At 35.4% G+C, this 21,158-nt stretch overlaps 1 protein-coding gene across 1 annotated transcript; it reads right to left on the reverse strand.

Annotated features, from left to right (window-relative positions):
• Positions 1-844: 844 nt before the first annotated feature.
• LOC110776399 (EG45-like domain containing protein) lies at positions 845-4,099 on the reverse strand. Its single transcript, XM_021980961.2, has 3 exons — positions 3,959-4,099; positions 2,541-2,796; positions 845-1,008 (listed from the first exon to the last, which is right to left on the reverse strand). The coding sequence occupies exons 1-3, from the start codon at positions 4,065-4,067 to the stop codon at positions 1,002-1,004; spliced, it is 372 nt and encodes a 123-aa protein (XP_021836653.2). The 5' UTR covers positions 4,068-4,099; the 3' UTR covers positions 845-1,001.
• Between the last annotated feature and the right edge of the window lie 17,059 nt (positions 4,100-21,158).

Genomic DNA, 21,158 nt, shown 5'->3' on the forward strand with positions numbered 1-21,158 from the left:
TCAGGTTTGAAACAAGCTAAGTGGTGCGCTTTGTTTTTATTTCTTCAACTTCTTCTTATTTTTCTTTTTTTCCCTTTGAACTTTAACTTTTGGGGCCTCATTCTAAAAGTTAGCACATGATCTCTATTATGTTTGAGACGACCCTGTCTGTGTCAATTCCACGTGACTTGGTCTGAATGGGCCCAATTTATACCATTTAGTAAAGTCTATTTGTTTCATGTATAGTCGGACCATATCATTTTTTTTAAAGGTAGCCCAGACACCCTTTTCTTATTTTCGAATTCGCCTTAGACCAATGGTATATTGGAGACTTGTTCTACCGACGTAAGCCCGTAAGTGTTCACTTACAACGCGTGGCCGATGCCTTAGACCAATGTAAGTATAGTGGACACTAAGTCAGCCGGTGTAAAACCATAAGTGTTCACTTACGCCGTGTGGCTGATGGTAATTTTACCCGGTGTTAATTTCAGCAGGCGGTGGCGGAAAAGGCTTATTGGAACTAGGGATTAAATGATACCCATAACATGATGATGGTTCTCAACATAACATACTAATGGGTAAAAGTGACACAAGTTGTGGCATAAGCTCAAGTAACATATGATAAATATGTGGCACTTCCAGCAATATAGTACGCAACTGAGGCAAATTAAAGAGAAACCATTTCGATGTTTTTTTGGATGAACAAAAAAATAGATGAAGGGTCCACGTATATATTTATATTTGAAATGGCTTATTGAGGTGTTAGCCAAGTGGTTAAAATTGAGGATATGCATGCAATAAATCATAAGTTTAAAATGAGAAATTAGCCTTAGCTTTTTGTAGCGATTGGCATCGGAGCTATCACTTGCATTGATTCAATTCTTGTTTTTTATTTCATTTTTCCCGACCTTACAAATACAAAGCACATGAAAGCTAATCAAGCATAAAACCAGCATTGGTAAGCTAAGGGGAAAAAAAAAACTTGATGACGGTCTTCTAGCTTCGGACCTTCTCTACGTGCTTCAAACCCTACCAAAGATTTAATCAAACAAACATTTCATTAGTATAAGTTTAATCATATTCCTCGAGAAATTAAAAAAATTCTATTCGCAACTAAAAAAAAAATTCAAACTTGGTCAAAGTAGATCAAATAAAGCCAATTAGATCGATCTAAACCAAACAATGAAATGGAAGTCAAACGGTTGTTTAAGACCTCATCGATTATTTTAAACGAATTGTGAGAGGTATGTATTTCATCCCTATTTTTCAGGAGTTACACGTTTACCAATATAAAAATTAGGGAAGGTGAGTTGATTTTTTTATAATAATAATATAAATGATGGATGGGTTAATATTTATTGTAATATTCACTGTTATTTGATTCGCTAGTATGAGACTCGTACGGTACGCAATTCGCTATCAAATTTTAGCAAATGAGACCAAAATTGTACCATTTTTATGTTATAATTTATTTATTTGGTTCGCGGTTCGTAGGGTGATTAGAGAATTAGGCAACGCTAGTAATATTTCATAGTGAGTGAATAACTCATTGTGAACAAGTGAGCAACAAATGATGTGAGTATGTGCGGAGACCACGTGGAACCTTGAGTGTAATATTGTAATGAAAAAGTTACTAACTATAACAAATATTGTAATGAAAAGTTACTCATAAATAATATAACTACTGTAAAATACGGTCAGAAATTATATACTCTCTCCGTCCCGGAATACTTGAAACGCTTTCCTTATCGGGCCGTCCCGGATTACTTGAAACGCTTCTAAAAATGGAAACTTTACATAATATTTTATTATTTTCTCACCTTACCTAAGGGTCCACCAACAACCCTACTACCCCAAATAAACATTAAAAAATTCATGACCCCCACCACATCCCACTATCTATATTAAAAAAATACCCCACTACTAACTACCTTTCAATTAAATAAGAAGTCAATTATAATGAATTAAACTCCGTGCCGGTCAAACGGTTTCAAGTATTTCGGGACGGAAGGAGTATATAGTACTCCGTATGTAACTATTTAAAAATACGGAGGAAGTATTGCTTAGGTGGTCTAAACTCTAAAGTCTTAATTAAACTTGTGCAATAGGCTGGTGGCCTATCAAAAGACCAAGTCCAACAAGTTTTAAAGTGGATGCAACCCTTTATTTTTGCAAATGGGTAGGGCGCGCACTTTAAAAAGTTGAATTTTAATGGGTCGTTAAAAGGTCAGCGAGCTCGCTAAGAATGTTAGTACAGCCCAATCCAACCTGCTAAAATTTCTAGTACAGCAGGCCCAACACAACCCATGAAGTTTCTTCTCAACCCGGCCCATTAAATTGGTGTAAACATTGGAGCATTTTTGTTAGATTTGATTATTTCTAGTGTGGTACGACCTGATTATTTCTGTTATGGTATGGTCTAGTCTAATGCTTTTATATGAGTGATTTTTGCTCCTTCTCGTTTGATATGATCGAGTTGAATTTTCTAATCTAATCTGGTCTGATTCAAAAAAGAAGAAATAACAAGTACTAAGAATAAGGTGAGGAGAATAGAGTCTTACTGAACGTAGTCAATGTTAATGATACCAGCAACAGGATCAGCAATGGCAGAGAAGGCTTCCTTGGATAGATCCAATCTACCAGGTGCACATTCAGGGCATAGATCTACAATTTTGACAACAACGTTACCGGGGCGACAACTGGCACCGGTGCAAGTAACTCGATATCTTCTACCACAAGCAGCCTTGTTGTTGTACAGAGTTGGATTTGCAGCTGCTATTATATTCCCTTCTTCTTGGCTTCCATAGCATGCTGATGCTGCTCACATACATTAATCCCACCCAGGGTATGTAATTAACCAAGGAAAGACGAAAAATATTAACAATACACCAAAAACATTAAAGAAAGAAATTTATCTGAAATACATTCTAAATATACAATTTTTAAATTAGGTCATGTGTATGTATGAATATTCTAAATTTATTATTTGATTTGCTTTTTCAGAAAGTATTTAAGTGAAATATTTTTTTCCAAACTAAGAGTGCGTTCTATTTACCTTATTTTCAGTTATTTTTTCTGAATTTATCTCATCTTATCTGAACTTAACTGAACTTATTAAAATTTATTTTTAGTTATAAATTGTATTAGGCCAACTATATTTTTCCTGAACTTATCTTATCTGAACTTAACTTAACTTATTTTTCTTGAATCAATTGAAAATAAGGTGAACAGAACAGGGTCTAAAGTAAAAAAAATTCCTCAACTACTAATCTATAATTAATAAATCTTGAACATATTAATTTAATATGCTTAAAATACTAATTTAACCAAAATGTTGAATACATATACGAAGTATACCTTTCGTGTTAGTTTTTTTTTTGGTGGTGGTGGAGGGGGGGTGTTTGGGGAGATTAGTGCTTATATTAAATTAAGGACAACATGTCCATTAAAACATAGGGCACAACCTCTGAAGGACAGAAACTAACCCAAACCTGCTCAACATCAAAAGACACTAATCTAGCAAGGTGATGGACTATAAAATTCTCATTCCTTTTCACAAGAAACCACACAACATAATACAAAAAATGTATTCTAAAATGGAAACAAGCTCGATCCCTAGAGAAATATTTTTCATGTTAGTTGATTTGACTAAAATATTATCAAAAAAGTTACGGAGTGATAAATTATTATTACATGATATTAATGCCATAATATGTAAATCAATGATTATGTTTCCAAAGATATACAATTTATTAAAAAGGGGAAGAAAATGAAAACAAAACTACATAAAGGATATTTTTTTTGGAAAAAAGTTTTTGGCTGGAAATTTTGCATCAGAAAATGAGACGTGTCGTTTTTGATGTCTGTTTAAGTAGAAAACGTTACAGAGAGATATATAATAATAGTGGTAATTACTAATCCAGGAATTCAAACAAATTTGAATCATTTATATGCATTTCATTAAGAGTGGTATGCTTACGTTTGTAATTTGTGTAAAATGAGGCAGTTCCAGCATCACCAAATGCAACTGAAGCAAAGCATAATGCAAGAATTACCACGAAGAACATAGAGCGCGTAAGAGCAGCCATTTCTAGTTGTATATTTTAATTTGTGGTTTTTTATGCTTGGAAAATTACGAGCAAGGAAACGCCCTATTTATACAAGGTTATAAAGTGTTGAGAAATGAAGTAAAAACAAAAATGGGCAAACAGCTACAAACATACCTAAAATAAGAACCAACATCCCATGATTTGATGATCATGATTAATGATTAACCCATTAATTACTATTGAAAATAATATAAAGAATCAAACTTTGATTTCATATCTTTTGTTTTTACTATCTTTAATTATGTAAATATTTGTTTTAGGGAAATATATCTTTACAAGCCATGTACATAATATCTTGTTAATAGGACAATATTTTATTTCCTTAATTATTTAATATATATGTAATGTAGGTTATTTACACTAATATAAACCTGGTCCATGCTAACTTAGCGTGGACCAGGGCAACGGAGTAATTTTTATGGGTAACATATGTAACTGTCACGTGACAGTTATTTTGTAATTTTAAATAGTAACTATATGCGTATTACAGTAACTATGTGTTTTAAAGAGTTACTATGTGTTTTGAAGAGTTTTAATGCGATTTGTGTCTAGCCCACTTTATATACGTTTTAAACTTTTTTATTTTTCAAAATTTCAAATCTACATTCTGTTCATTCTCTTTCATTTTCTCTCTCTTCATTTTCTCTCTATGCTTTTCAAAATTTAGCCCAAATTTCTAGGTTTTGTTCGATTTTTTTCGTAATTATCTTATAATTCTTATGATTGGATCTATTTGATGAGGAAAAATTGGAGGAAGTAGTAGATCAAGAAGGAGGTTCATCGTTGCCGAAATCGAATCGAAGAATTTGCGCTCGCCTACAAATCTTCGTAAGAATTTTTAGAGATCACATCTCGGTTTGTTGTTTTTTAAAGAATTTTAAGTCTATTTTTATTTAAAATTGAAAATATTTGTTTTTTGAAGAAATTAATGTTTGTGTTTTACCGAAGTATCGTTTTCACTTCGCGAATTCGATCAGTGACTTCACGATTTTAAATAGTAACTATATGAGTAATACAGTAACTATATGGTTTAAAGAGGTACTATGTAATTTTAATGGTTACTATATGTGTACAATAGTTACTATATTATTTAAATGGTTACTATATGTGTACAACAGTTACTATATGTGTACAATAGTTATTATTTTGTTGAGTGATTCGAAATGTTTGTTGTTTTGTTGAAATTAGGGTTAGTGTTTCACATAGTTAGTATATATATGATATAGTCACCTTTAATTTATGTTGCAATTAGTGTTTTTAATAGTCACTGGAATGTTCGTTATGTTTATGTTAGTAGTAGTTTTTAGAGTAACTATACTCTTTTTAAAAGTTACTATAACTTTAAAACAGTAACTATGTGTTTAAAATAGTCACTATATTTTTTAGAAAGTTATTATAAGTTTAAAACAGTAACTATGTGTTTAAGATAGTTATTATGTTATGAACAGTTTATAGTGACTTTTTGATAAATAATAGTTACTATACGATTACATTATGTACTATGTTATTTAGAGTATGTATTTGTCCACTTCTTAGATAGTGACTATATGATTATAATGGTTACTATATGTGTTCAATAGTTACTATATTTTAATAATAGTCACTATATGTTTTATATAGTTACTATATGGTTTATATAGTTACTATATATTTGATATTTGTATAAGAAAATAATACGAAGTATCAATCACATGTTATTCCAGGTTCTAAAGTTGCATTATCTAGTGACGAATCTCCAAAAATACTTTACAATATCATTTGTATAAGAAGAAATAATGCCTTAAATTTAGAAAAAAGAGACGAAGGCTGTGAACTTTAAGAATTGATGCAGCAAAGCACAAGAGGTAGAAATAGTGTTTGTTGTTTGGGTGAAATTAGGGTTAGTGTTTCATATAGTTAGTATATAAATGATATAGTTACCTTTAATTTATGTTGCGAAATAATGTTTTTAATAGTCATTGGAATATTCATTGTGTTTATGTTAGTAGTAGTTTTTAGAGTAACTATATTTTTTAAAAAGTTACTATAACTTTAAAATAGTAACTATGTGTTTAAAATAGTTACTATATTTTTTAGAAAGTTATTATAAATTTAAAACAATAACTATGTGTTTAAGATAGTTACTATGTTAAGAACAGTTTATAGTGACTTTTTGATAAATAATAGTTACTATACGATTACATTATGTAATATGTTATTTCGAGTATAAGATAGTGACTATATGATTATAATGGTTACTATATTTTTACAATAGTTACTATATTATAATAATAGTCACTATGTGTTAAGCTAGTTGTTGTGTGATTATAATGGTTACTATATGTGTACAATAGTTACTATATTATTATATTAGTTACTATATGTTTGAAATAGGTACTATGTTTATTTTATCATGATGTGTTACCATATGTTTATTTTCTTCAATAGTTACTATATTATTTATATAGTTACTATATTATTTATATAGTTACTATATGTTTGAAATAGATATTATGTTTATTTTATCATGACTTGTTACCATATGTTTATTTTTCTTTAATAGTTATTGTACGTTTTATATAGTTACTATATTTTTGAAATAGGTACTATGTTAGTTTATTATGTTATGTGCATGTTTTTATGTTATTCTATATTTTTAATGATATAGTTACTGTATTATGGATAGAGTTACTATATTATTATCACATCAACTATGTCTGCAACTCTGTGACTAAATGACCATCAATAATATTTATAGGTATTATATCTTGTATTATAGTAACTATATGTTTGGTATAGTTTTTTTATGTATATTATAATGTTCTTTTCATGTTCTTTGTTGTCTTCTATGTTATTAGTAATAAGAGTTACTATGTTATGATCACAACAACTATATGATCATAACAATAACTATATCTACAACCTTACTCGTATATGACTATCATTAATATTAAGAGTTACTATACCATGTATAATAGTAACTATATATTTTTAATAGTTATTATCTTATCATTATGTTCTTTTTATGATCTTTCTTTGTACTTCATGTTATTATTAATAAAAGTGACTATATTATTTTGACAGTAACTATATGACTATAACAATAACAATAACTATATATGCAATTCTGCAAGTATTTTACCATCGTTAATTGTAAGAGTTACTATATGATGCATAATAGAAACTACACGTTTTACATAGTTACTATGTTATTTTTTCATATTTAAATGTTAAATTATTAACTTAGTTTAAATATTATTGATTCAGAAATACAAAGATGATGCACCCAGAATTGAAATCGTGCAAAGAATAAATTTTGCAAGGAAAACAAAAGCAGGAGGAGAAGAAGAAAATCCTGACAACAATGGAGACCAAGAACGTGGTAGAGGAAGGACATAATGTGTTGGTGGAAAAAAGAGACGTGGTCCACGTGGACGTGTCGACTAGTATTTTTTAGTTCAAAAAACATTTGAGTTTAACATGGTTTATTTAATAGATGCAAAGAATTAGAATGTCGTAGCTAAAACAACTAACCAAGTAGTTAATGTTTTCTTTATTATTGTTCAAGAGTTATAATTACTGTTACTTTTGATATAGTTACTCTTTTATATTTCAGTAATTATGTGATATATAATAGAAAAAATTATTATATGACCTCTAAACCATCTACTACCTCCGTTCCTAAATGATCTTTACGGTTACTATTTGCACGGTAATTAAGGAATTTTGGTGAACATGTGATGGTGGGGTAACAAATGGAAAATGAGTGGCTATAAATTGTCCAACAATGTGAGTGGGTGGAAACTAATATTAAATTATTGTGAGTGGGTAAGTTATGGTGGGCCAAATAAGAGTAAAAATGGAATAAAGTAGGAGTGTAAAGAACTTTCAGGAACGGACTAAAACGGAAAGCGTAAAGAACTTTTAGGAACGGAGGTAGTATATCATATTGTTTATTTTTATAATATAGTAATTGTTTTACAGCTAAAGTTATTTTTCTATATAATATAGTTAATCTTTGGATAGAATAATTGTTCTCATCAAAATTACTATATTATTATTATTTATTTCATAGTTACTATTCTGAAAATATAGTTACTTTACAGAACCTATAGTTTCTATAATTTACTCTTTTTGTCTGCAAGAATGAATATATAGTAGTAATTGTTTTACAGTTAAAATTACTTTTCTATATAATATAGTTACTGTTTGGATAGAATAGTTATTCTTATCATTATTATGTTCATAGTTATTATTCTGGAGATATAGTTACTTTACAGAACCTACAGTTTCTATAATTACTCACTGTTAAAATTACCTAATTACCCTGGTCCATGGTAATCTTATGGTGGACCGGGTCCATGCAAGTGGAATTGTATATATGTAGCCTCGAGCTTTTAATGACTATCTTTATGTGAATATTTGTTTTAGGAAAATATCTTTACAAGCCATGTACATAATGTTTTCTTAATAGGAAATTAATAATTTTATTTCAATTCCTTAGTTACTACTCCGTCCTTCCCTTATTATTCTTTATATATTGGTAACATGTACGTGATTTAACAATTAATAAAGTGGGTTAAGATTTTTTTAAATAAAATTATTTAAACAATACAAATCACGTTTATTAATAATATTTTCACTTTTATCCAAAATTTAATAATAGAAAAGTGAAAAAGATTTAATGTCTCAATAGAAAAGCGTGAGATATTACAGATATCATAACTTTTTTAATAGAACTAGTTTTTGAGATCGGGCGATGTTCGGGTTACTACATAAATAACATTTACATTTGGTTAGATTTATTTTGCAATGATAACATGAAACATGTCATTTCTTAGTGGTAAAAACTTTATTCTTTGAGAAATTCATGGTCGAGGGTTCAAACTTTATACAAACCAATTTAACTTTTTTTTTAATGTATATAAAGATTATATAGAGTGAAAAACTCATAAATAGAGCGGCACTTGTCACTCAAACTTTCTGTCAAACGCTTTTTAATGTATAGTATAGATATTAAGGATATACTATCTTTAATTACGTGAATATTTGTTTAAGGAAAATATCTTTACAAGCCATGTTCATATATATTGTTGATTTCATTTCCTTCATATTTTATTTTTTTTATCAAAAGGAATTACTGCACCATTAGAATACGTTGTCACTAAAATAGGCATCACGTACTACTTAAATTTTGATCGCATCAGCTAATTGCACTGCGGAGATTTCATTTGCTTGGTTACTCTTACAGTTGTAATTAATATATGTAGCCTCGACCTCTTAATGACTATTTTTATGAGAATGTTTGTTTTAGGGAAATATGTACAATTGTTACTTTTTTTTAAGGCATAACAAGAGAAGAAAAGTCTCACTTACACTATGTATATATAACGGTAAAACCCTTATTTTACAAAGAGTTTTAACTAGTAAAACCGCTACCTTAGCTTGGATGGCGGTCCTGCTAGCTAGGTAATTAAAACCGCTATTTCAAATAGAGGTTTTTCCCTAGAGACGGTAGATTGGTAAATAAGTTTTATTTCAATGCACAAAGGGAAAGAAGTACAATATATATGAATTATATTGGACAATCACACTTTCGTTAATCGTTCACAATAACTGATAGATTATAAAACTAATCTTGTGGCTTCAACCATCAGTTTAAACTTTTGGTTGAGTTGGTCATTTGACATGGTATCAGAGCTGAAGCGCGTGACCTATACCCGGCCGTGGGGGCAAGTGCCAGGCCCCGATGAGTAGGAGGGCGCAGCGGTTGCTGCAAAACCTATGGCGTGAGCCAGGGTGGAGCGGCCGTTGGTGCAGATCTTGGTGGAAGTAGCAAATATTCAAATGAGAACTTTGAAGGCCGAAGAGGGGAAAGGTTCCATGTGAAGGACACTTGCACATGGGTTAGTCGATCCTAAGAGACGGGGGAAGCCTGTCCGATAAAGCGTTTCGCGCGAGCTTCGAAAGGGAATCGGGTTAAAATTCCTGAACCAGGACGTGGCGGTTGACGGCAATGTTAGGAAGTCCGGAGACATCGGCGGGGCCTCGGGAAGAGTTATCTTTTCTGTTTAACAGCCTGCCCACCTTGGAAATGGCTCAGCCGGAGGTAGGGTCCAGCGGCTGGAAGAGCACCGCACGTTTTGTGTTGTCCAGTGCGCCCCCGACGACCCTTAAAAATTCGAAGGATCGAGTGCCGACTACGCCCGGTCGTACTCATAACCGGATCAGGTCTCCAATGTGAACAACCTCTGGTCGATGGAACAATGTAGGCAAGGAAAGTCGGCAAAATGGATCCGTAACTTCAGGAAAAGGATTGGCTCTTAGGGCTTGGCACGGGGGTCCCAGTACTGAACCCGTCGGCTGTCGGCGTACTGCTCAAGCTGCTCTCGTGGCGAGAGCATGTCGCCGCGTGCAGGCCGGGGGACGGACTGGGAACGGGTCCTTCAAGGGCCTTCCCCGGGCGTCGAACAATCAACTCAGAACTGGTACGAACAAGGGAAATCCGACTGTTTAATTAAAACAAAGCATTGCGATAGTCCTCACGGATGTTGATGCAATGTGATTTCTGCCTACTGCTCTGAATGTCAAAGGACCAACTCAACCAAAATCTTAAGCTGATGGTTGAAGCACCAAGATTAGTTTTATAATCTATCAGATTTATCAAAAAAATAATAAATAAAGCTATTATGTAAAAAAGTAAAGAATTAAAAGCTACCAATGATAATAAGAATTTTTTCTTGCTACCATTGAGATCGAATGTGCAATATTATAGGGTCACCATTGAAAATTTTCCTTACCAATTTCATGCACTAGATACAAGCGTTCTATCTCAATAATACATCAATTCATTGAACAAAAATTAACCCCATGACATCAATTTTTTCTCTCTCCTCCTCCATTAATCTCCTTCTCTTGATGTTGTACTTTCCAATTTTACCAATATCGCTATATTATTAAGTTAAAGGTCAACACTTCAATGGAGAGAGAAGATAGGATTGATGAAACCCAAAGGAAACACGATTTCCTAGGAAAACTTAGGTGGTGAGAGTTGACATAGCCATGAGAAGATGAGAGAGAAAGGGATTGAACATGGAACAAATATGCAAAAGATGAGAGGTAGTGATGAATTTTGGTTATACTAATTACATTGGAGTAGATGACACATTTAAAAATTGGCGCTTAAATTTTTCACTTAAGTTTGGGCGCTTAAACTCCCGCTCATACAGATATAATGGCGCATTTTTTAAAATATTTTTCCTCTTAACTTCACTCTTTTTCCCCCCAAAATGAAAATAGGTTTAGCTTAGGTGACACCATTAAAAGAACACGGTATGGAGACCCTACATACCCCCGGGGTATGTGTATCATCTCCCACCATAATACTCCCTCCAAATATTAAAATATTTGGTGCACTTTGACCGTCACGGAGTTTAATGAAAGTGAGTTGATTTTATTCAAAAATGAAAAAAGTGGGGTAAGTGTAGATTAAATAATTGAAATAAAAGATAATAGAGGTGTGAATTCAATGAATAAATATTACTCCCTTCGTCTCTTTTTCTTCTTTACGTTTGGTATTTTGCACGCGTTTAAACGACTAAAATGTGAATTGAGATTCATCTATTTTTTATTTAAACAAGCCAAATTACGTTTATTTATTATGTTTTTACTTTTATAAAAATTCTGATATTGGGAAATGGGAAAATTTTAATGTCCCAATGAAAAAGTGTGCGAGATTAAATGACTCAATGAATTTAGTAGGTTTAAGTAATCATTGGACACAAATTTTCATAGAATATTAAAATATTTATGTGATAATATAAAAGAAAATGTAAAGAACATTTTGGGACACCCAGAAAAGGAAAACGTAAAGAACAAAGAGAGACAGAGGAGTAGCATATAGTGAAGCATTTGGTGTAAGAACGATATAATAAAATAAGGGGAGAAATTTCCGAAAATAAAAAGTGCACCAATCATTTAAATACAATCGATTAAGGAAAGAGCTTCAATCATTAAAGTACGGAGGGAGCATTTTATTTAATTTATCGAAGTCATAAAAGATCAAAATTTCAATTTATTTTATTTCACACTACTTATACGACACTACTGGAATTTGACTCATCAATAACAACCCAATAATAGCAACTGCCTTTTGCGATGGCGCTATCAACAAAATCAAGACGGAGACAACCATCACAAATGTATTTTTCGACGGAGAAACAACGAGATTCCATCAATGACAACCCCCTTTTATGACGGGTTGGCAACATGAAATCTCGTCACTTTTTCCCTTTAGCGAAGGAATTTTCCGTCGTTGATGGAACAATTTCTTGTAGTGTGAAGACTACAAGCAGATCAGTAGTTATTGATAAATTATAAAACTAATATTGGGGCTTCAACCATAAACTTAAGCTTTTAGTTGAGTTGGTCCTTTGACATGGTATCATAGCCAACGTGACGCAAAGGTCATGGGTTCAAATCTCATTCACCCCTCCTTTCAAAGTGGAATATTTCGCGCTAGGTATGAGGAGGCCTATGTTGCATCCACACTTGAAGCCCAAAGGACTTTCATGTGAGGGGGCGTGATCGATTATAAAACTAATCTTGGGGATTCAACCATCAGCTTAATATTTTGGTTGAGTTGGTCCTTTGACAAAATCTGTTAAATAGTTGACCACAATTAGTTTATAAAAACTAATAGTACTTTGTAGAAACTTCCAGCAATTGTAGAGATCCAAAAAAAATAATTCAAAAGCTTCATATTAGCTTTAAGCAATTAAGCAGATCAAGCATGAACTACTCAAACCACAATCAAATAAAATTAATCAATAAAATTTAAGAAATATATGTCAATTCCAACATGAACTAAAACTCAATATTAATTTTGCAATTAAAAAAGTTTCCAACGAGAACATGAATTAGACTGAAAAAAATTAGAGCACCAATCATATTTGAATGCAGGGGATAAGTCGAAGAAGATGAAAAGAGGTCGCCGTGGTTTAGAAATCCGGAATTTAGCATCTTCAAGGTTGTCGGATAGTATAGTGGCGGCGGCGTGAACTGTGACTCTTGCGGTGAACAACAAAACTTGTGGTGACGTGAGTTAAGTAGAATTGTAAGTAGTGGAGGAAGAAAATGAGGAAAGGGAACAAAGGTGTAGGAGGTGCTGAAGAAAACACCATTGTTAATCTTGAAGATGATAAACTAAAAGTTATTCGGTGAACACTAAACCCCCATTTAATTACGTTGTGCAATCAAATGGAAGCTCTTCATCACTCAAAACAAAATACCGTAAATTTTACATCTTTTACAACTAATGCAAACTTAGTTGAATTATAGTAGGATTTTATTTTATGATATTGGGTGGCATGTCATTTTTATTTTAGTTTTTAATCAAGTTTCTGTTTTGGTAAACGAAAGTTAATTTAAGTTGTGTTTGCGTAATTATTATAACCACCTCGTAGTTAACTATGGTTAGGGAAACATAAAAATTTATATTAAAACTTAACTAATGCTATTTTCGATAATAAACAACAACATAAGACTATTAATGATAATCTATAAAAAAAATTGGCTACCATTGAGAATGTGCAATAGTACAAGGCTACCATTGAGAATATCCCAATTGGTAATGGACAATTCATTTTATAAGTGTGTAACAATTGTTGAATGTATTTTATCTCCTGGGAAATCCATATTCGATATGAGTTCTTGAATGTGATGGGAGGAGTAAACGATGTTGTGTATTTAATACGTGTTTATAGTTACATTGTATTAAAACATGAAACACGTTGTTTGTTTTTATAATATATAACTAGGTTTTGGTTATTATGTAATGCAGGTACATATTAACAATAATTGAGTTTCGTTATATATTATTCTCCGTCTTTTTTATTTTATTATAAATGGTTCTTACAAATTATACTTTATTATAGCATGTTGTTCATAATGTACCATGAAATATAGTTATATATGTACTCCCTCCGTCCCAGATTAGTTGTTACACTTACCTTTGCACAAAGTTTTAGGTAATAAGTGGTTGTTTGGTTATCAATTGTTATTTTATTGAAAAAGTAGATGTAATAGGAGTTAGTGAAGTATTTTTTTAATTGAATGAGAGAGGATGTGGGGACAAAAAAGAATTTAGTGGGAAGAGAGAGACAATATAATAATTGTGGGGCAATTCCTAATTTAGAAGTGTAACAACTAATCTGGGACGGACGAAAAAGGAAAGTGTAACAACTAATCTGGGACGGAGGGAGTAAGAGTTATGGAAGAAATACTACATTTGATAAAGGTGTTAGATCGGCGAAGAAGAAGCAAACAACAACAAGAGAGGAAATGAACCTTTCTCAAGATTATTCACTAACACTTGATTGCGCATAGGGAACATCCTCTGGGTCGATCTCCTCGTCGTCCAAACACTCATACAATGGTCAGAGAATACAAGAGTACAAGAATACAAGAATACGAGAATACGAGAATACAAGAATACAAGATTCAAATTCAAAAGCTCACCGGCAGCACGAAGCGTACAGGTGGAGCGAGCCTCGCCAAAAGGCCATCATGAATGCCTCTCCTATCAACAAAATTCTCCCAAGGGAGACAAATGGACTCGTCCCCAGCCTCCGTGGCATCTGAATAGAGCTGGACAACATCTTCCATCTTCGTCAACATGGTCCCTGGTGGGTCCTTAGAGACGAGCCTGCCTCTCGTACTATGTTGAAGTGACACTCGCTCCCCCAGATACCACATATGACGATACACCCCCGGAAGCAAGACCCGCCGTTGTGAGGGGGTCGAAAAAGCACGAGGCTAATGCGTGACCTCGTCCCTCGTGGGTGTGACGATTCTTTTATTCAATCAAGTGTAATTGGATTTCCTGTGAGTATACACCCAATTGACTAGTAATATAGGAGTCGCCATTCAGTTTTTAACAACAATAAGAAAAACTGACAAAACCTAGTTATCGTGACATAAAGGGAGTGCAATTATGTTTGACCACGACGGCCGTAGGTTCCCTTGTGATCCCTGGTGTGGGGATCTCTCAACATACACCCGCAAGGTAGAGATTGAGGGTTCGGGGGACTGTAACTACCGAGAGGAGTACTTCGCTCGTCGATAACTCCAGAGGCAGGATATCCTTACTAGCTCAGCATAAATAATTGAAGGGAAATGCGTTAACTATTAAACTAATCTGAGTTGATTTTAGCAATATGCAACATATAATACTAGGATCGCGATTATCTGATTTAGATAGCATTAAGGGACCTAGCATGATAATCCAATTTCCCAAAAATATTATATTTGTTAGGCGTGATAGAACAATCAGATTTAGTTAGTTTAACAGTTCATAAAAAGGGCGAGGAAAGCAATTAAATCATCGAAAAGGGACACATTACGACGCACCCTTGAGAGGTGCGTCACGGTTCTCAGAAAACTAACCACTTTGACTTTGCTATTTATCCTTTTTATTTAACGAATCTCAATTATGGGACAGGATACGTTCTGTTCGATTTATGGATCGATTGCGACAGAACGCGTGAACAATTTCGCAGCGTGAGGCTTAGGCTAGGGGTTGGAGTCAATACTCAGAATATGAATTATGTGTGTTGTGTGTTCTTTTCACCTCGAATTTGGGGCTGTATTTATAGGGAAGAGTTCGTGGAAAGATAGAATTGCAGAGTTCTAATCCACAAAGAATTAGGAAAAAACACGTACCCAGGTATTTTCAGCGCCCAGGCGTGGGCGCCGAAGATTTCGGCGCCCAGAGCCAGGCGTTGAAAATAGGGTCTGGGCTGTTTTCTTAGTCAGATTCGGATTCCTGAAATCCGTAGTGTTTGAGGCTTAATCGAGTCTATTAGTGTGTATCAATTTCATGACGGAATGCGTTTGGGCCCGTTACGAACTCTAGGCTCGTTAGGATTTTAATTAATACGTAACTCTTATTTCCGAATCATATTAGGAAGAGGATTCTCGCAGTTTTCTATCTCATTTAGGATTTATGTTGGAGTGCAACACCTAATTCTGACAGGTTTCTATCTTTTATGACTTGCCACTTTTAGAATCTACCCTTTACGGCAGTTACTATTTTTAGCAGGTTTCCATAAATAGCAGGTTTCTATAAATAGCAGGTTTTGGGTGAAATGAAAAGGGGTAATGAGATTCGTTATTTTATAGGAGATGCGTTGTCAAGTGGAGATTTATGCTTTCATCATCGAACCTTTCCTTTCGGGAATGGGGACAAAAGTAGGTGTCTACAGTTAGCCCCCACTTTGACTGAGTCTTGGAGTAAGACGATGGTCAAAGTATTAGACGGAGTGCGTCACACAAGCCATGGTGTATGTGACCTGTTTTGCGAGGGTCTCACGAGCCCCCGAGTGATAACATTTGACTTAAGGGTCATCACTTTGAAATGTCGACATATCCCTCACGTGTCATTGAGATTTGTCAACGGATAGTATAGAATACTCCCTCACTTTGTCATTGGAAGTATCTAAAGAGGCGTAGAAACTCCCTCACTTTGTCATTGGGAGTAGCTACAGATGTTTTCGAAATCAAAGCTATAAAGTGTAATTGGGCCTAGCCAAGCCCAATCACGAGGTAAAAATGTTTTTAAAGATTCTCATTTTCAGGGCTAGCTAAACGAGAAAACCCCCTTGTTTTTATGGGACGTAAAACGAAGGAAAATCCAGCACATCGCTCTTTTTGGAAAAAACGGAAAACCAATCCTTTTAATTTTTTGGAAAAGGGAAAACCAGAAAAAGTTATCGCTGCAGCGACTAAGGACCTACGCAACTTGTGACGTAGACCCCGCCGGCTAAAGATGGCGAGCCTGTCCGCTAAGGGTGGACGCCCCGTCCGATAGAAGTGGACGAATCTATTTTGAAATTTGTTGTGTTTTTTTTGAAAATAAGGACCTACGTGGTTTGTGCCGTAGACCCCGCCGGCTGAAGATGGCGATCCTGTTTCATTTTGTTTTTGGAAGAGTCTTTTTTCGAAAACTGAGGACCTGCGCGGCTAGTGACGCAGACCCCGCCCGCTGAAGGTGGGCGAGCCCTGTCCGCTAAGGGTGGACGCCCCGCTCGCTGGAGGTGAGCGAACCTGAATTCATTTTTTCGATTTGGGAACTCGCGTGGTTTGGGAACTGAAGATGGGCAAGTTCCTATTTCTTTTGTTCTTTGTGATTTCTTTTGAGAATTTCTTTTTATTCATTCTTGCAAGAGCGAATTCTTTCGAGGGATGCTCGAATTTAGTTGTAACTTGAACGTGGGCTGACAACGTGTTCAGACGGACCTTTGTCTTGCGACCGTCTGCTTTCGTGATTTTGAGCTAGTCTTTACGGCTCGACTTTTGCCACTACTTGGTCTTTGATCAGAGGACCATGCACAAGTGTCAATGACGACCTTTCTCTGAGGTCGAACCTGCGCTCTTTTTTTTGAGATATCCAAACATGAGATGGTGTATGGCGTAGTCCGGGAATGTGATCTTGATTGTGTGCTTCTTGTTGGAGTATATTTTTTCGCGAGCCTCCAAGCACTGGGGCTCGTCGGTCGTTTTTCGCATCTTGTAATCATGTTTGGGGTCATGCTCGTATGTGCGAGCGACCTTTTATAGTAGTGTGCTACTTTAGCTAAGCCGTGGAGTGCGACTTTAGTTTTCAGGCTACATCCGGTTTTAGCTTGGCCCGGATTAATCCTTTGACAGACAAACATTTTTTATTTGGAAAACCAACGACTTAACGACACACACTTTTGGTGTTTCGAAGAATGACCATGATATTTAACTTTTATTTTTTTTTTAAAAAAAAAAAAAAAAGTGTACATAAGCATTTTCTGAGACAAGTCTAAGTTTCGACCAAGTTCTAATGTTTATTTTTTTTTTGCTTATTTGGGAGCTAAAGGTGCTTTGGGCTTGATCCTACTTGCAATAGGGCCTCGTGTTTAGCAACACGGTTTTAAGTCCTTTCCTGTTCCGCGTTTTGTGAAATCCGGGCCTTGGGCTGCATTTCCAGCGCCCATGGCCAGGCGTTAAACATTTCGGCGCCCAGCCGTGGGCGCTGAAAGTCTTTTCCTGGTGATACTTGACTTTCGGATTTCCTAACACGTTTCCGAATGGGATCAGGATGTCACTGGGTGCGTCCAGCTACATATAGGGGCTAGATACGTCCCTATTTTCCACCACTCTTAATTTCTTTCTCTCTTTTTTGCTGTGTTTTAATTACTCATTGCTTTTGCCATGTCGATCCCTACTTTCTCACTCCAACGGACTGTTAGGCGTTGGCTACGGGCCCTTACTCCCACAGAAAAGGTTTTGTTAAAAGAATACCACTTAGAGGCACTTTTAGGCTTACAACAAATTAATATTGATTATAACTTTCTGCATGTTGCCCTAAGCTTTTGGGACTCCGATCATCATGTTTTTGCCTTTCGGGGCAACGAAATATGTCCTTTGCCAGATGAATTTGCTGCGATCCTTGGTTATCCTACTAATGCTACTCCTGTTACTCCTGGCACTATTGAAGAGGGTAAAACAACCATAGGGGCTTTCCTAGGACTAGATGATAACATGTTTGCTGATATTGTTGTAGGTGACGAGGTTAACTTGGCAAAACTTGTAAAACATCACTTTAGGCCTAGTAAGAATATGACCGAACAGAAATTGAATATTCGAGCCCTTGTATTTTTCTTGTTGAATCACTATTTGCTGTCGAATGACAATGGTGCGTTCGGTGACATAAGGTTGATCCCCTTGATTAGCCAGATGTAAAGTTGCTATTCTATTATGCCGTTGGTTGTTGCCGAGACTTTGCTGAGTGCGGATGAGCTGAAGAAGGATACCAAATCTGAACATTTTAAGGGGAGCCCCCTATTACTGCAGGTAATCGATTTATCCTTGCGCATGTATACACGTTTTTTTTTTGCGTACACAACGAGTTTCAGCGCCCAGGGCTGGGCGCTGGAATTTTCGGCGCCTGGTTCTGGGCGTTGAAACTGCGCACCAGGAACTGTTTTCTTTTATTATTTTTTTGATCGTGCCCGTTTTTTGCAGATTTGGCTCGCGGAACGGCTTAGACTTTTGGAAGCTCCTGCCGATCCTAAACATTATCGCCCTATAGCCTTGGATAACCGAAAATACTTGCACCAAGGCCAGGACGAGGCCGAATGGACCTCCTTTTTTACTTATGGCATTTGTTCTATTAAGTGGGTGGTACCATGGTGGGGTTTGACTACTATGACAGGGGGTTCCGATGTATCGGTTTATGTTTCCATGTTGGGGCTATCTCGTCCCATTTATATTTTCCCTTACCGAGTCATGCGTCAATATGGTTTAAGGCAGAATATCCCCTTTTCTGATACGGTACCACCTAAGGTAGCGGCCTTTTCACAAACACGGGTTCTAGCGTGGGCTAAGTATTATGATGGTCTCCCGCGTTGGGCCGTAGCTACAAATGGCTTTGTGGGTCTTTCTGAAAACTACAAGTTGTGGATGAGCTCCGATGATAAAGATGTGAGGACCGAGGCTCAAAATGGGGAGCCGGCTGAGCTTTTTATACCTCGTATTCGTGTTAAGTATGAGGGTTCTGATTCTGCCAAACCTCGTACCTATAGTATTAAGACTGTGAAAGCTCGTCCTGATCGAAAGCGAAAGGAAGTTCCTCCCCGTTCCAATTTCCGGCCTAAAAAGATGCCTAACATGAAGGGGCCTGCTGTTGTTAAAAGAAATGCAAGCTCTCGCGGAGATCGTCGCAGAAACAATGCATGGGTTAGGAAGGCTCAGCCGCCTGTAGAAACAGTGGCTAGTCTAGTTGATGATAATAATCCTTCTCCCACCATTGTATGTGCCCTTGAGGCTGAGCGGGCTATAACTGAGAATGTTTCTGAAGCCTTGGCATCTTTGGAAGTTAGTGTCCAGGAGCCGGTTCTTATGGAGATTGATATTGGGGCAGCGCAGAAGACTGTGGGGGTGGATCCTGCGAATATTGCCCTCTACAAGACTTTATTTGATGATCCGGAAGAACTAGAGTAGTGTAGTTCTTGCTAGGGTGTAGGTGCCCTTTATTTATTTCAGTTGTGTTTGTTTTTATTCTTAGCACTTTTGTTTTCCTTCTTATTATTTTTTCAATAAAGGCGTATTTTTATTTTTCATTTTCATTTATTTTGTTTCTCCTCTTTTTTATGTTTTTATATGTCTAACACTGTTTGCACAAAGAATTTGTGTTTTTTTTTTATTGGACCGAATCCTTGGTAAGGATTGCCTACGTATCTTGTCAGAATCAGGTCGCGCGTAGTTCTAGCATAAGTTCTAGTATGCCGGATTTCGGTAGATATGCCCTGAGGTGGAAGCATATTACTTAATCGGTCAAATGAGTGAAGTATTATCATTATTTTCATTTGCCGTTTTTTTTTGCCATAAGTCGCGTAAAATATGAAATTCGAAATTCGACTAATTTGTATGGCTATATTCTTGGTAAGCCTATTTGGATACGTACTATACCCCCCAAGTGTTCGTTATTTTTCCGTTGTGTGCGGATAAAATGACGAGCACTTCTGGAAAGAAAATTTTTGGCAGGCAGAGAGTTTCAACGCCCAGGCTGGGGCGTCAAAGATTTCGGCGCCCAGCCCTGGGCGCTGAAAAATGACTTGGGCGGTCAATTTTTGACGCTTTGCTTCACATGTTCTTGCATTTATTTCCTTTTTTGTGCCTTGATTTTTTGCTCGTATTTAAAGTCAATTTTGAGGCTATTTTGGAGGCTTTTTTGACTGTTAGCGTAGGCATTTTTGTCCGGATTAATTTTTTCTATTCGTGACTCGAAACAGTTTTGAAAATGGAGTTAGGGTGCGGAATTTATGAAGATCTTTGTGTAGGCTTTTGAGGTGGGTTGAGGTGCGTGTCGTTTTTGAAGGATTGGTGGGGGTTATATTTTATTAATTCCCCTTTTAAGCAACATTTGCTTTTGTTTTGGATTTTGATTTCCTTTGATTTCTTTGGGTTGTGTGGGTTGATTTTTATGGTTGCACTGGTTGACTTTTATGTTTTGGGGATATGAATGGGATGGTGCGGTTTGTGGGTTTCGGGAATTGGCTCCCA

This window comes from Spinacia oleracea, chromosome 2 (genome assembly GCF_020520425.1).
Source record: "Spinacia oleracea cultivar Varoflay chromosome 2, BTI_SOV_V1, whole genome shotgun sequence".
NCBI lineage: Eukaryota > Viridiplantae > Streptophyta > Magnoliopsida > Caryophyllales > Amaranthaceae > Spinacia > Spinacia oleracea.